The 16,969-nt window shown below is 41.3% G+C and overlaps 2 protein-coding genes across 5 annotated transcripts in view; one reads left to right on the top strand and one right to left on the bottom strand.

Moving 5' to 3' along the window:
* KLF3 (KLF transcription factor 3) overlaps positions 1-4,074 on the top strand; it is a 28,568-nt gene extending 24,494 nt beyond the window's left edge. For all 3 annotated transcript variants that reach the window (XM_082051927.1, XM_082051926.1, XM_082051928.1), the window contains one exon: positions 366-4,074. In XM_082051927.1, coding sequence (XP_081908053.1) covers positions 366-547 — 182 coding nt within the window. In that variant the 3' untranslated portion in view covers positions 548-4,074. The remainder of the gene's footprint in view (positions 1-365) is intronic.
* A 3,389-nt stretch (positions 4,075-7,463) lies between these two features.
* Positions 7,464-16,445, bottom strand: LOC309438748 (toll-like receptor 1). 2 transcript variants are annotated; one of them, XM_082050555.1, is made up of 3 exons: positions 16,404-16,445; positions 13,482-13,549; positions 7,464-10,924 (listed from the first exon to the last, which is right to left on the bottom strand). In XM_082050555.1, the coding sequence occupies exon 3, from the start codon at positions 10,848-10,850 to the stop codon at positions 8,394-8,396; it is 2,457 nt and encodes an 818-aa protein (XP_081906681.1). In that variant the 5' UTR covers positions 10,851-10,924; positions 13,482-13,549; positions 16,404-16,445; the 3' UTR covers positions 7,464-8,393. The 2 variants fall into 2 exon arrangements, with proteins under 2 accessions (XP_081906681.1, XP_081906682.1); XM_082050556.1 differs by lacking the exon at positions 16,404-16,445 and having other exon boundaries at positions 7,465-9,674; positions 13,482-13,550.
* Between the last annotated feature and the right edge of the window lie 524 nt (positions 16,446-16,969).

Here is a 16,969-nt window from a genome sequence, read left to right as displayed (position 1 = left end):
GCTGTGCTGAATGGTAGCACCAGGCCGAAAGGCTTCAACTAATCTAGAATATGAGGTTCTGGTTTTGAAAATATTTAAACAATTGTGTAAACCTTCACGCTTTGGGACTTGATGAGAAAAAACAAGTGCTAATATGGCAGAGGGAGGAACAGAGAGACAAAAAAAATAAGTGGTGGCAGGAAACAATTTTTTTATCTATTAACTTTGACTACACAGAGAACTCTGCAGCCCAGTGCTGTTTGGAGGCTTTTTGAATAAGCATTAAAGTACTTGCTGAAATTTGACAAGGCAAGAAGATAAATCTGTCAAATATTTAACTGATGTGTCTGTGTCTTAAATCCATGCTTCTGTATTTCTTTTTCCAGGTGAAAAACCATACAAATGCACTTGGGAGGGATGCACGTGGAAGTTTGCGCGTTCCGATGAACTAACGCGGCATTTCCGCAAGCACACAGGAATCAAACCTTTTCAGTGCCCAGACTGTGACCGTAGCTTTTCACGTTCGGACCATCTTGCTCTTCACAGAAAACGCCACATGCTAGTCTGAATGTCTTCTGTCCCTGACTCCTGTCACACTTTTTTTTACACATGCATTTTAATTTGGATTCAGCTGGTCTGAATCTCTGAGTTTATACCATTAAAAGCTTATGTATGGTCAGTAACAGATGTTATCTAACCCTTCTATATCCTTGCCACGGGTCAGACCTAAAGAATGTGAACACTTTTTTTTTTTTCCTAGGGATGCTAAGCAAACCCTTTCTGCAGACAGTATGTTTAATGTATTCCATTGTGAATAATGGAATTTGTAAACTAACAGCTTTTGTTGGTTTCTTCATATAATCAACCCAGCATATACTGATAAAGTAGTAAATGTTACTGAATATCCAAAAATGTTAGTCCTTGCCAGAGACTTTTATTTATGTGCCCTGTTAAGGATACACTCTCTTTTTATACTCAACAATGCAATGAATGGACTCTCCCAACCGTGTTGATTTCTGCAAGATGGTTAATATGACAGTTTTAGAAAGACACTTGATTTAGAAATCCCTTCTGCCCAAACAGTGAATAACACTGTAGAAATAAATCTAAGCAATATAATTACTTCACAGAAAGATTGAGTCAGAGTATCATTTACTCCAATCAAGAAGAAAAATTGTCAGGAATTGATCCATACATAATATTGTGCATCTAAACCAATGTCATCTGTCCTCTGTATTATAGTGTAGTATACGTTCTTGGTTTTATTGCATAATGTCCTGGTGGATTTGTTCCATGAAGCCCTTGTGTGACATGTCTGGTTTCTGTGCAAGCGTATGAATGGAGCACACACTGTACTCTCCTGTGACATGGCATTGAATGATATCCATAGAAACCTACCACACCTCATTTCAGGAATACAGATTATCCCTCTACACTCAGTTCCTTATGTTGCTTCTGAGTAATTTTTTCTCTTTGCTGTACCTCAGAAAATAGCAATCGTTACGTCAAAAATGCTCTGAACTGCATTGTTATGAGTGCCACTTTAATACACTACAGTATTTAAAATTATTAATCCACAATATTTTTGTGAGAAGATAGCATCAGATATGAAGCACTTCTGATGACAAATTGAGTCATGCATCTCTTTTGGATAATAACATATGCTACATCATCCATTTGATAATTCTGATTTGTGACTCCGGTGGTCTCTCAACAGTAGGTAGCTAAAGCTTTCCCGTGGATGTGCCTCTTGCATTAAAAGGTCACATCAGCAAGTCTTCACTGCTGTGTCAGTTAGCAAACAGCTTGATAGATAAGCTGAATTCAAACCACCTGCAGTCGACCCTAGGGATGCTCTTGTTTCTTGAAGCCTGGGAGGTTTCTCTCTTTATTAGCTGGCAGACTATGTGTTACTGCAAGGAAACGGGATGTAATTCTCCAGGCTTTCACGCACTACTGCATTTCTCTTCTTTCCCCTACGTAAGGCAAACACCGTTCCCTGCAAATTAAACATACCGAAGTCCGATTTTCATTTCTCTTGGAAAAACCCACTGGAAAAGGGAGAGGTGAGGGAAGGAGGAGTTTCATGAAATTCTCCGTGAGGAGGCAGGTGGAGTGTCTGTCCGCAGGTGGGTATATTGGAGCTCATGGAGCAGGTGGGCTGTGCTGCTAACTCCTGTGGAGTCCCACAGCAAACTGAAATAATCCTGCAGGTGCGACAGCTTGAGTGCAAAGGGCCTTCCCTTGGTGAGAGGAGTTTAACAGTTGCCGTGCTGACGTCCATGTACCTGTACAATTAGAGGATCTGTACTTAACTGGAGAAAGATGATCCTACAGTGATTGCTGTGAAATAGCATTGTCCCAGTTGTTTAACAAACGTTACGTGTGGGAATATGGAACAGGCAATTCTGTTTGAGGAATAGAGCCCTGAACGTGTGCTCTACAAACAGCAGAATGGGGATTTACAAAGCAGGGCTGGGAACGTTGCTGCAAAGCTTTTGTCAGGAAGGTCCCTGTGCTCTGTTACAGCCCCATACATCTCACCACTTTGCTAGGACTGAGGGATATTGTGCCAGATGTGTCCCCTGAAAAACCTGGGACATAAATTGGGCTTTTTTTGGTGGGCTGGGTTGGTGCCAATGTTGAGAAACTTGCAGGGAAGAGTATGATACTCATGATAAGCTGTTCTAGAATGAGGATTTTCATTGGATGTTCTTGCTGTCAGTGGTAGCAAAACTGGCCTCCTTCATAAAGGTCTAGGTTCTAATGGCAGTTCCAGAAATGCAGACACATCCCTGAGGCTGCGCGGAGCCCCTGTAGCACCAGTCACAAGTCTACAGACATGGAATGTCCTGGGATGAAAACAATTCTCCGTTATATTCCATAGAAAAAAGCAGATGAGATCCTATAAAAATAAGCAGCTTAATGGCAACTGGTCCCATTTTTATCTTAACAAATGCAAATGCATAAAATCTGGGATGTTTAAGGAACATTTCTTTCCATTGTTCTATTTCTCTTCTAAGGCTTTCACAATACGTTTGATATCTTAAGTTGTTTTGGGGGGAGTGGGTTGGTTTGTTTTTAAATTAGGAACATAAAATCAAGTATCCTACAAGCAAAACTTCATTTTAACTAAGAGTTACTTTGGAGAATTTAATCTAGGCTACTTGCTATGTTCATTCATTAGCCTATGTACCTTGTCCTTGAAAATATTTCTGGTAATGTTGGGGAGAAATACGGTAGAGATTCAATAGAACTTTAAAATATGTTTATCTGTGTGCCTTGTGATTTAGGACAACAGAAATTTAAATATTTGAGATTATTTCATGTAAATGCCTCACAGGATTTTTCATGTGTGTCTGTGGTGTCTTTTTGTGGGATGTCAAAAAAGTCACAAACGTGCTTTCAGCTGAAAATGTGCATTTACAGCTCAGCTGACTCATTGATTCATTTTAGCAAAATTTTATTTGAGTGGTATCTCATAATATACACAACTAAATACTTTTTAAAACCAGTCCATCCATCTTTGCCCTAAAGAGAAGCCAGTTTAGATATACATACAGAAAACCCTAATCCTACTGGATGTGTGTATTTTAAAAAGCTCACCTTTTTCCTTAGCAGTATTGCACTGCGCAGTGTGTTACAGGTAATACTGTTTTACTAAAATGTGCCTGTTTAAGCCATTTGACTATAATAAATTACTACTTTCTACGAGAATTGCAAAAAGCTAAGCAGGTATTACTGTGTGTGGTTTTATTTAAATATACATGTCATTCTGCAGTCGTATTTCCAATGCCACATCTTGCCCAAAAACGTTGTTGTCTCTGTCAAGGTTAGCAGTATGTAGATGAATACAAATCCTTTCTATAAAAAATTACAAAGCATTTTACGTATCTTAAGAGGACTACACCATTTTTCATTGTATTTTACAGATGTTAGCACTTTTTAAAATTGTATTTTAAATATTAGAGTGTCAAAGTATCTTTCTGCTTAGCATCTCTTACCTGCAAATATAGCAGGGATGTTATCTTTAATACTTGTATAAACTATGCAGAATTTTTTTAATAAAATGTAATATATTTTATAAGCTAATAAGACTGAATGGGTAATTAAAGGTTTCTAGCATGCATTACTATAACTTGCAAACATGGAGACATTTTGGTAATCTTTTCTTACTGAGGATGTGAACGTTTAATGTACTTTCACTGTTTCTACTTTGGTAGTCCAATGGGAATTCAGTAATGACATTTTGTCATGTCCAACTGTGAACACAGATTTGTACTGTACAGTTCTCATACTATATTTAGGATACAAGGCCTATGTATTATACTTGTTAATAAAACCCTCAGACAATTATTTGTGGTCACGTCATCGTACGCTGTACGACAACGAGCAATGGCAGAAGCAGAGAGGCTGGGGGGTGCCCAGGGGTCCCGGCTGGCTCCGGCTGTGCCCAGCACTGCACTTGGTGGCGAACCTGCAACAATAGTTTGCTCACTTCTAATTAGGGCATTCTAATTAGTCCATTGGGGGCTCTGGAGAACCAATCGTGAGTTTCCACTTACTGTCACTTCAGCCTTTCCCCAGCTGGGTGCCAGGCAGAGCGTGCAGACACTGACTGCCAGCACATCCATGGGCACACCCGCAGGCTTTGCTGAGAGACAATGATGTGCAGAGCTGGCAAAGAATATTTTTTACTTCTTCACACATTTTCAGATGCCTAAAATGGTAAGCCCAGCTGAATTCACTATGCGTCTCTCAACACTTTCCATTTCTGCTGAGCTAATTGCATCGGAATGTTGGTCCATTGCTGCTTGGGACCCAGCAGATAAGCCTGGTGAGCACCTCCACAATGCCATGGTGATGTACAGAAGGGAAAGCAGGTATAACTTAAAGAGGCGTAAAAATAAAACCCCACAAACAGAATCTGAGAAAATGACCAGCTTGTATTTCTTGGCTTCCCGCTTGAAGGATTGCTCATTGTAAAGCACAAGCCCGCGCTCACATCGCACTGTTGATCTATAGGTTCATTTGCCAGTGAACTAGTCAGTGTCTGCACTCCACAGCCAGCTCAGCAGGAGGGACTGATGGCACTGGGGACAGAGTCACAGCCACTGGTCCAGTGCTGGAGCTGCCGTGAGGATGAGGCTCCTCCTGCCCCGTCTGCTCACATGCACACACTTGCTGGGAACCCGTGATGCTCTGTTCCAGTTGTCCGAAGAGGCAAAAATGCATTGTATGTGTCATAGCACAAGCTATCATTTCCAGGAAATAGTAATAATTTAACGGGCCACTGGGTGTCACCCTTAGTCTGAAAAAAAGGCAAACTTTAAACTTGGAAATTATGATCTAAGAATTTTTTTTTTCTCTTGTAGTTAAGAAATGAAGCTGTTCCCTCTGTCTTACCTTCTGTCACTGAGGGAAATCCTGTCATGTACAGAAATCTGTGCAAGAATTCAAAACTTATATTCGTGTCTTTGCTGCAATTTTTAGCCATAGAACCACTTCAAACATATCCTCTAAAATTAAAAATCCAGCCTGGCCAAACACTAATAAAGTCGATACACAATGTTGCTTTCATGTGTGCTTCCAGGCCTGTGAGCACAGTGAGCAGCACCTGACATCAGTTTTATAAATATGGACTTACGACAATATTTCAGGAGTTAATCTAGATATCCATGTCCTGAAAGTCTTGCAAACTTCTTCCCAAGAAGCAACTCTATGAACACATTTTTTAAAAAACTCTTCAGCAGCGTATTGCCGCCTAAAAAACAGTGAAGACAAGCATTTGCTACATTGCGGCAAACCCAGACGTAATCAACACTTTATGTAACCCCTGAAGAGAAACAGAGTTTCAGGGAAGAAGAAAATGAAGTTCCAACCAAGAAGCGATAAAAAAAGAGAATCTGCAAAGGAACTCAGAAAAATATTTTAAGCAGCTGTAGTGTCCAGTATGGAAATAACTGAAGTACTTGGCATGTGCATGAAAGATTTGTGAGCTACAAAGGACAAAGTATAAAGGGGTGTACAGGGTTAATATCCTAGAACAATATACATGGCAAGCTTGAGAAACTATTCCTTTCACACGTATCTACAACTTAGGTTTCAAAACAGTCTTACAGCTGAGAGACTGTTCCGCAGCCCAGACCCTGTGCGTTATTTAGGACATAAAACCCAGTTTGCTGATGCATTATATTCACAGAGACCAGAAAGCCTGACTTGAGAAATTTTACTTCCTCTTTTCTTGTCTAGTAAACAGGACAGAACATCTGCCCATTAAAACATTGCCATGAAGTGTGAATGCTCATCATGTCCTTTCACTGTCACGCTTGAGAGGAACAATGTTTCAGGAAGGAGGGGCACAGGTTTTCTGGTAGCATCCTCTGCTGCAGAGCACAGAGGTAAAGGCAGCAAAACTCCTTGATGTGCACTGGCCTCCGGGACTGAACAGTTCCTTAAGTACCTGAGAGCTGTATAGCGCACAAACCTTAAATTATACACAGATGTAACCCTGGCTGTAGCTGAAATTAAGAAGCCACTAAAGTTTAGCCAGGTGGCTGCCTAAGAGCAGAGAGCAATGCTACGGAGGAAGCAAAGAACTTGCACCCAGCGGGTTGCTGTATGGTTGGGAAAAAACCTGTTAAGAAGGAAAGGTCCCAGCTCCAGTGGTGTGTTCAGACTGCAGCCCCAGGTTTAACACCACTGTATCTGTGGGAAGCGCCTCGCAGCCTGCTGTGGCTGGCCGGATGGCACATGAGGTTTGAGATGTGCTTTCGGCAGTGCCCTGCTGTGCCCAGTGCCTCTGGCCACCATGCCGGGTTGCCATGAAGCACGAGTGACTCTGGGTAGGGTAGTTCCTCCTTGACGTGGAACTCCTACAGAGCAGGAGCTGCTCTGTGTCTTTGGACATCTCCCCCATAGTCAGTAACCTGCTTCTAAGCACAACATATCCACCAGCTCCCACTGAAGTACTGAGGGCTCAGCAGGCTTTGTAAGGTACACAAAGAAAGCTTGGTTCTGGCTTTGGGAAGAGGGACATCTCAGTTATGTGTTACCATAGAATTCAGTAGCCAACTTCCTGAAATTAAGACCGAATTGAGATTTTCAGCCCTCCGTTCCAAAGCTCTACATTGAGAGCCAGGCATGTAGCATCCTACTGCAAAACCCAGTTAATGTGAGATCCCAGGTGGATGCACAGTGGTGTCTCAACACCTCTGGACACCAGGAAGCTCTCCCATAGCTTCCTGTCCACAGCTTCATCTGCTGCTACCACACACATCTGGCAGCTGCTCCATCAGCCACCTCCGTAAGTGTCAAGCATCGCATCTTCTTACTGGCTCACTCACCTCGTGTGCTGCTCCTGGTGCTAGCCAGAGGGCTTTGCATTTCCATTAAGCTGTAAGTATAATTACACAGCTCCTCATCACCAGTGAAATGACACCAGGAAATTTAGTTACAGATTAAAAAATGAGAGGTTTATTAGATTGTCAAATTAAATCCAAGCACAGCAAATGATTAGATGTCTCCTATCAACAAATGCCATTAGTTTCATCTTAGCATTTTTCACCTGCATGATGACCCTCAGCACCTGCTGATTAAAAGGGCAAGGTAACAGAGTTCAGTGAAAGTCTGGAGATAAAAAGCGATTCACCTCCAAACATCGAGCTTCTCTGTTTTACAAAACAGGGAAGACACGCTTGCCATGATCATAGCAGAAAGCAGTAATACTATAATTCTATAGAAGTTTCATAAGTTCAGGTATTAACTATTAGTTTGAAGTAAAGGAACAGCAAATTCTATGCAATCATGACTTGGTAGGTAAATCTAGGCAAGTGGGCATGTTCAGTACAGCAAAGGAAGAAGAATATTAACCAGGGTTTAATGGCTCCAACTTTCAGCTCTTACCCAGGAAAGTCTCTGTGATGAAGGGAAAGGTTTCCAGGATGGGGAAACAGGCTGAAGGTGTAGGGATAGTGTACCCTTGACATCTACTGTGCTAAGGTACAGGAAGGGACTTAAACAAGAGTTTTCTTCTTTATATTATCAGTTAAACCCAAGGAAGCAGATCCCTACCACATTAACTCAACAACACCCATGTCAGAACATAGATCAAATGCATGCCTTGACAGTCCTGATGACACTGAACCAACCACTATTTTTGGATTTCAATAGGAAAAGTCCAAAACAAAACAAATGTAACCCCAGTCTACAAAAATAAGTGAAATTGCTATGAAAATTTCTCTCTCCTTCTGTTTGTTGATGATAGGCAACTGCAGAAGACTTCTGAGTACTTTCACAACTAGAATAAGCAATAGCAATTTCCATATGTTTCACAACTACATTTTGCTACAAGCTGGGAATACTGTAAAAAAAAATTAAAAATTATTAACACAATTTAATGTAAGACAGTCAAGTCAGTTATTCACATACTGACTAATACTACTAGTAGAAGTAACATCACTGTCCTCCTCATTTGCTTCAAAGTATGTTGGCAGGTTAATGCTAATAGCTGCCCTCAGGTTTGCCCAGAAAAGGGCACGCTTGCTCCTCTCCTTTGGCCACTCCAGATACGTTCGCTTTGCCATGAGAGCCTTCAGCTTGTGATACCTGGCAGGGATAATGTACGGAGGGATCGGCTCCAGCAAAATGAGGATTAAGCTGTTGGAATTCTCACTGAATAATTTGTGGTGGGCAAAGTACAGCTCATAGTGACACCACTCGCTCTGCACAAAGTTGGGAGACAACACAAAGATCGACTTGTAGCTCTTCTCAATGCAGGTGATGATGTTCTCCACAATGCTCTTGCCAGGGATAAAGTTTCTCTCGTGCTGGCACAGTTGTACACAGTCCTCCCCCTTCTCCAGGTTCGGGATCAGCTCACTCTTCACCCACAACGCATCGCGCTCGCTGTAGGAAATGAACGCATGGAACTGCAGAACGGTCTCCTGCCCTTCGGGGCGGCTGTGCCAAGCTCTGCGCTTCGTCTGCGTCCACTGCCACGTCATCCGCACGTACCACGGCACGTCCAGGTAGATGCACAGAAAGGCCACGACAGCCACCAGCACCAGCGTCAGCAGCAGAGCCGTCACCAGCAGGAGCGCCGTGTTACAAGCCAGTTCGCTCAGGTGGAAATCCTTCAGCTGCGTTCCCCGCAAGGCTGACGGGTACTCACACAGGTACGCCGCCGGCCAGCCAGCCAGCTTCCCCCCAGACCGCCTCTCCAGACGCAAAAAGTCCTGCAGTTCACAGGAACACTTGAACGGGTTGTGCCCGGCTTGCAGCTCCCGCACCCTGGGGCAGCTCTGGAAGAAGTCGGCAGACGGGGTGAGGATCAAATTCATCTCTATGTTCAGGAACTCCAGAGAACTAAAGCCGCTGCACCCTGGCAGGTCAGCCAGCCTGTTCGATGCCAGGTTCAGCTCTGCCAAGGATTTCAGCTCGGCCACCCCCTTGGGGACGCTGGCGATCTGATTGTTTTGGAGATTGAGGGTTTTGATGTTGACCGGCAAGCACTCAAACACGGCATCTGTCAACTGATTTGAGGACAGGTCCAGCTCTGACAGAGACTCAGCCCATTGGCATGGCACATCAGCTCCATCGTGATGCAGCAAGTTGCTGCTCATGTCCAGATATTTCAGTGATTTCATACGGCTGGTCATGAAGCTTACCTTGACAAGGCTCTCAAATTTATTCCTCTGCAAAATAAGGAATTTCAGATCTGTCAGAGTGCCACAATTCTGGAACAATTCATCCGTCAGGGCATTATGAGAAAAATTTACATACTGAAATGAGCTTGTTCTATTGGGGCAGAGCATGTGTGGCATATATGCATCATATATTGTCAAATTAGCAATTTTCATCTCTGAAAACTGTCTGTATAGAATTTCCTGATTGAAATAATAAACCTTATTATGAACATGCTCTAAAGTTAGTGCTTTCATGGAGCCATCCAAAGAGATTAATTGTTCCAACGAGTTTAATAAAGGCAGAAAATCGTATTCAGTCAGCCTCTCCAGTGGTCCCCGAAAAGTCAAATTTGTCACAGTCAAATGCTCCACAGGTGAATACCAAATAAGCAGGAAAATTTGCAAAATGATGGGCCATTGTAAGTCCACAGTGTCTAGCATAAGAACTGTTGTCTTGATTTTCTTCAGAAGCGTTAAATGAGGAGAAGGGAAATCTTTGTAGCTCGAGGTGTATCTTAAGTTAACTATTTTTAAGTTTTCTGAAGTGCTCATTCCATCATACAAGAGGGGAAAACTGAAGTTCTGGTTTGCTGCAAAAACAACGTGAAGGGTCCTTGTATTCAAGGCTGTCAGACTCTGAGGCTCATATAGAGAAAAGTCTTCTAAGGTTAGGAAGACAGTGTGTAGCTGTAGATGTGTGAGATACCTGAAGTCTGACCTTCGTATCACCATGGCACTTAATCCTAGGTACTCCAAATGAAACATGTTCCTGAATTCTTGACAGATGGGCAGGGCAGTATACTTATTGAAAGACATATCTAAATGTCTAAGATTTGCAAGAGTTTGACAGTAAACTTTCAAAATGTTATTATGAGATAAATCTAAGAATTCTAAATCTTCATTATAAACGAAGACACTAAGGTCAAGCTCCGTAATTAGATTACGAGAAAGATTTAATACTTGAAGGTCAGAAAGAGAAATAAACTCTGAGATACTAAGTCCAGAGATCCTATTATGTGATAAATCTAATATATGAGTATGGACTGGAATGTTTTTTGGAACATTAGTTAGCAAACTGCCTGAATAATTTGCAATAAATTCATTTTCCACAGTTGGCTGGATATTATTCCAGAGCATGAATATAAAGGCACTAGCAAAGACATAGATATTTGTAAGGGCTCTCATTATGATTTCCAGGTTTATCTTTTTTAAGCATATCTTTGTTTTCTGTTCAGTATGTCTCAGTGATGAGTCCAGCCCTATGAAAAGAAAACACATGGAATTTGCTGAAATTGTTGAACTGTTGAGTTCACTTTTTATTGCTAAAATGAAATTCAACACAAAATTAATGTAATAAAAATTTCATTTTTACATGCTCTTGTTCTAAATTCTTATCAATCCTCCTCTGTCCACCCCCCCCGCCCCCCCCTGCCGCCCCATTCTTTAATTCCACTTATTTATTTTCTCAGTTAAATGGAAATTAATTCCTTCATAATGAGAGGAATACAGTCAGTGGTATGTAAAAAAAAAAAAAAAAAAAAAAAAAAAAAAAAAAAAAAAAGATATGTTAAGCAATACAAATTTCTCAACAACCTCAAAAAATACAAAACTGGTATGAACTGACATCAATGCATCTAGGAGTAAAGGAGAACACAGCAAGCCTCTGATCTGCTCTTTCCATACACCCCATGACCACACACATTTGGGGACAGACCTCCAAAAGCCCCATGGACCCTCACAGGAACTGGTGCAAAAGCAAGTTCTTTCAGAAGAGCCCAAGGATATTCCTCTTCACACCCCAAACACCAGGGCATGGCCACGCGCCCCCTCAGGATCAGCGGATCAGAGAAGCTGATCAGCTTTGTCTTTGCTATAGTGCAAAGACACATGGGTCCATTTTACCAGTAAGCCAAGAATCTTGAGGAGGCATTGTACCGTCTCAGGAATATTGTAATGCCAATCTGGCCAAAAGCTTACAAACAGGAAAACCACAGCATGAGCGGATACTGTGTATGAAGCAGTGGTACCCAAAATCTGAGAGAAAACACCTGGCACTTCCAAAGACTCCAGGATTTTCTAGGTGCCCTAAGAAATCTCCTACATTTTCCAAATTACTCCATGGCCGCAACTTGACAAGGAACATCTCTAGAAACCGTGAGGGACAATGAATCCGGTTCTAAGGATCAAAAAACCCAGGGAGGGAAAGATTTTGTGGATGTAGAAAATGGACCAGCAGAACTAATATCTGGTCGTGTCTATCAATAGCCTACATAGGTTTGGAGAAGCATTAGTCCTATCATGAAAAACCATGACCTGGGCATTACTCTCCTGTTGTCAAGCATTTACCACAACACGCAGACAACCTCAAGTATGAGCAACTCATAAACTGTTTCAGAAGACAAACATCCCCAATTTTTTTCCTGTGCTGATTTTGTCTGTAAAAAAAAATTCACAAAGTTTTAAAATTCTGCACCTGTGTAATCTTTTGTTAATCTATTTTTTCAGTTCTAGGTTATAATATGTGTTAGTCCCTAATAATTTGATTGACTGGTATCAAAACTCATCCCTTCCCCTCCAAGTCTCCTACCAAGCTTAAGCAAGATTTCTTTTAATTCAGCAAGCAAAAACATGTGCCATTAATATTACCAAAAGAAATACAAGAATAAATCAGTAAAGTATAGATTTCAGCCTCAATAGAATCCAATTGAGAGGTCAGATTCTGTCTTCAGAAAGTTGTGCGAGGGTACCTGAGCACAGAATAGAAATAAAGCTAGGACGGTTGGTTAAAGCACAGTATCACTCAAAGAAGAACCAAGACGAGGAAACCTGATCCAGCATCCTTCAAAGAGCAGCTGACCCTGTTCTTCATAGTCCAGGCTGGTAAAGAACCTCTTGAATCAAATAAACTTTGATCTGGAACTATCTGGAGGAACTTCACCCTGGACAGCAGGGACATCAGGAACAAAGCAACAAATGTTCTGAAGGGAGAAAAATGCAGAAATATATTCTCTGTCCATGCTTCATTGCCAGAGGAGTTTTAATTTGCCAAGTGCATGGTCCTGCACATGGGTCAGGACAACCCCAAGCACAAATACAGGCTGGGTGGAGAATGGATTGAGAGCAGCCCTGAGGAGAAGGTCTTTGTGGTATTGATTGAGGAGAAGCTCCACTTGACCCAGCATTATGCGCTTGCAGCCCACAAAGGCAACTGTCTCCTGGGCTGAATCAAAAGAAGTGTGACCAGCAGATGGATGGAGGTGATTCTCCCCCTCTACTCTACTCTTGTGAGACCCCACCTGGAGTGCTGTGTTCAGCTCTGGGGCAACCTTTGAGCAACCTGGTCTGGTGGAAGGTGTCCCTGCCCATGGCAGGGGGTTGGAACTAGATGATCTCTAAGGTCCCTTCTTTCAACCTAAACCATTCAATCACTCTATGAATTTACCGTGCATGCTATGCTATATACACTGTGACAAGGGATGATCCACACTGTATAGCACTGAACAGTACCACAGTCAAAGAATAAAGCAGATATGTCTAGCAAAGCAGTATTAAGGATTAGCAGTTATGACTCCAACACTCTTTTATGAACTCTTTTATGAAGGTATTAAATTAGAGTTGGCTGAGAATGAAAACTGAACAAAATGTTTTTTTTCTTCTTTGTTGAAATTCCACATCCAGATGAGCATTTTCACTGAAATTTCAAAATGCAAGAATATCTTCCAAAAATGAAGAAACACCAGTACCTGAGATTTAATGGATTCCAAAATACATATAACAAAAAGAAAAAATGTAAATAATGGAGCAAATATAACCTACCTTTTGTCCGTGGAATTCATCTCTGAGTGAAGAACCAGCAAAAGTCCTCTGCATACTTGGTTAACATCCTCAAAACAGAATTTCAAACATATGTAATCTTCAAGCTGGGAAATCTCACATGAGCTGCTAACCCCTTAATACTTACTACTTCAGAAAGTAGAAAGAACAAGGTTTTCTAATATAAGCTACAGAATTCTAAGCATTAATGAAACTTCCCTACAATGCAGGTATTAAGAGCACAATGAAAGGAAACTTTTAACAGTCCAGGCCTGAAATGAATTTACTTCTCTGATATCTACATAACTGTGTGTTTTAGGATGAAATCAACCTATCTGCGGTACAGAATATTCACCAAGGCAAGACTGTTTAAATAATTCTGCATATCTAATTTCATCTCTGCTTCTAACACTTACACAGATGTTCTAGAAAGTCATCAACTGCATCTCCTCTTTTGCATACACAGAAAAGAGGAAGCAGAACCCTCACTGTCAACTTCATATCAAAACCTCTTGCAGAGCTCTACCCCACTGAGTTATTTTCCTCAGCAAGCAGAATAAGTTGTGCAGCACATTGACAGATGGTGAAAGCTTAGATCTCAGGAGCTGGTAACAGGGGCAAACCGGCACACTTCAAAATCTCTACAGGCCAGTCAACTTTAAACCAGAGTTGCCTCAGATGATTATCAGGGATACCCCACACTGTAGCTTCCTTCAAAATATTATAAAAAAATCAACTATAGAGAACGTTTTCGATGATATGAAAGCTATAAAGAAGCCATGAAGTATACAGCAATACAGGGCAACCTGGGGATGGAGGAATTCAATAACATAGACATTCAATTAGCATTTTGAACAGGGGCATGAGCCTAGTGAGCAAATCAACGGAGTGTGAGTGCATGGAAAAGGCAGATGTAAATAAACAAAACCAAATACCTCACCACCATAAGCCTCCAAACTAATACAGTACGCTCCAGTAAGATTAATTAGTAAGCAAGAAAGAACCTCAGATGAATAAATGAATGAAGATTTATTTAATCTTAATGAATTTTAAGATTAAAATCATGAAGTATTGTCCTGGTTTTGCTAAAAAACAAGTTTCTCTTTTAGTGAATTTGCCTGTCAGCTAAAGCCTTCAATTAGCTGCATTTTCCTGGAGAACCAGGTACATGTTTTCGTAAACATAGCAATGGAATGCGAAATTATTGATAAGCACAGATTCACACCTCGCGAGAGGCAACAAGAAACAGGTGACCAAGAAACTGACCAACTGTGTATAACACTCCATTCACATGAATACTTCATATAAAAGTGGGAGATCACAAGGATCTTGTCCGTTTTTCCCCTTTTGCTTATGGCCGACATTAGGAGAGGACCTCGCTAGTTGTCCCTACAAACTGAGGCCTAGTGACAGACTGAATCCAGCTCCGGTTGGCTGCAGAGTCCAATCCAGGACTTTGGGTGCCGGCTCTGCAGTTGTTGAGACTTTCAAGATTTGTTTTGTTTATTCTGTATTATTTTCTCTATTCTTATTAGTAGCATTAGTAAAACATTTTTAACTTTTCCAACTCTGTTCTCTCTGTCCTTCTTTCCCTCCCAATCGCCTGTCCTTAGTGGGAAGGGGGGAGAGGGAGGGGCCGAAAGGGGAAGGAGGAGGGAAGGGAGGGGTTAGCAATACATCTGCCAGGTTTTATTGTCACCCCGCAATCAAAACCCTCGACAAGTATGTAATTAATTCTCCATGTATGAGCAAACCAGGGCGATGAGGGGCACCTGGGCCCCTTCTGGACTCAGTCTAGAGCTCACTCTACCCCCCAAAACAAAACAGTGCCTTGGAGGAGAGTTGAAGGCAGGAAGGGATTCAGTTAAAGAAACTGAGAAGTTTGAAATCTTATTCTAGATAGCAGTGCTAGCTGTATTTCAAGCTTGCACTGGAATCCTTTGAAACTTTTCTTTTGCAACCTTTTTGATTTTGTAAAGAATTTCACCCTTTGCTGAAAGAAAATGTCTGTTTTTCATTTTGAGGTTGATGAGTAAGATAGTTTGAACTGAAACTGAACTCAAACCATTCTACTTTCCCTTGTGTAGCAAATCTGAGTAATACATTACAGAAAACACTGAGACATCTGTGACCCAAGACAAGACCACAGATCACAAATGTTTCTCAATAAGCAGCAAGAGTCTGCTTGTCAGCTGATACTGTCTTGTCAAGTTAAAGGAGAAGTTTCCGTTGCTGGGCGTTAATCCGTGAAAATGAATAGACTAAGGCACTTGTTGACAGAACAATCATATCAAAATTCTGCAAACCAGTGGCAGATTTACTTCCAATATGATCCATGAAAAAGCTTTGCTGCATGGACAAAATCAAACACACCATTAGCTTTCATTAGAATTTACTCCAGTGCACATACAGCTGTAAAAAGCAAAGATATTATATCTACCTTATATTTACCTTTAGTTGTAGTATGCTGAATTTCCTTACCACGCTTCTATATGAGACTTTAAAATATATTCAAATAAACAGTTTGCCATAAAGAAAAATTTGTAACTAGTTAAAATAAAACTAATACTCTTGAATACCTCTGATAAATCATTAGGAACATTGCGTAATGTTATTTTTACTAACCAATTCAGCAAAGGTTCGTTTGAGGCAGGTTTCAGTTTACTGATTAAATGATTTTGGATGACAGGCAAAAACTATGTATGGGTGTATGGAACAGTGTATTTCTGTTCATGCATCCTGAAATGTACCAGCAAAACACCATGTTTTCCATAGCATGTGTGCACTCAGGCACACAACTTGTTCCATTTCTGAAGTTTATAGTGCTGAGGTTTTTTGCAGCTGATTCTATCAGTGAGCACCTGCAAAAACAGCCTTTCCTCAAGGTACATTTCACACTTCTGCCTGTATGTTGTGATTACTTACCTAGAGAGGAACTGCAGCTACGCTTGGTTGGGTATCAGAAGTTACTCAGGACTAGCACCAGGCCCAATGGTGTGAAGAATCTCTCCAACTTGAACTGCAGAAAGGAACTTACATGCGTGAAACACCGAGTTAAAGCATAGCCAGAGCAGATGGACTCACCCAAGCACCCATGAGAAGTTAATACAACTATTAAAGGTTGCAAAGCCAGTGTTTGGTCATATTGAGGACCTTATCTTCAGCTGCAGCTCTCATTGTCACAACTTAATCCTGAGCATCAAGTGGGTGAAACAGTGGCTAAACGCCACCGCAAGTCAAAGTGAACAAAGATTGTGTTGCATTTATGCCCAAGATTGTTTTGCTTGGGCATAAATAGACACAAGGACCAAAGCTGTGGAAACCAAACTGGTAATACAGAGCCACCTTGCAGAATACAGAACTTTCTCATTTATTGGTTTATCAATGCTGCTTCCTCTTGACCAAACAGTGACTACAAATGAGCATTATAGTCAATCTCGGTAAATGTTTCTGAAAGAAAAACAGTCAAACTGAAGCCCTGAGTAAAAGCA

Source organism: Streptopelia decaocto (genome assembly GCF_964273445.1).
Source record: "Streptopelia decaocto genome assembly, chromosome: 4".
In the NCBI taxonomy this organism is placed as follows: domain Eukaryota; kingdom Metazoa; phylum Chordata; class Aves; order Columbiformes; family Columbidae; genus Streptopelia; species Streptopelia decaocto.
Note: the sequence above shows the minus strand (reverse complement) of the source record. Positions and strands in the feature narration are given on the sequence as shown.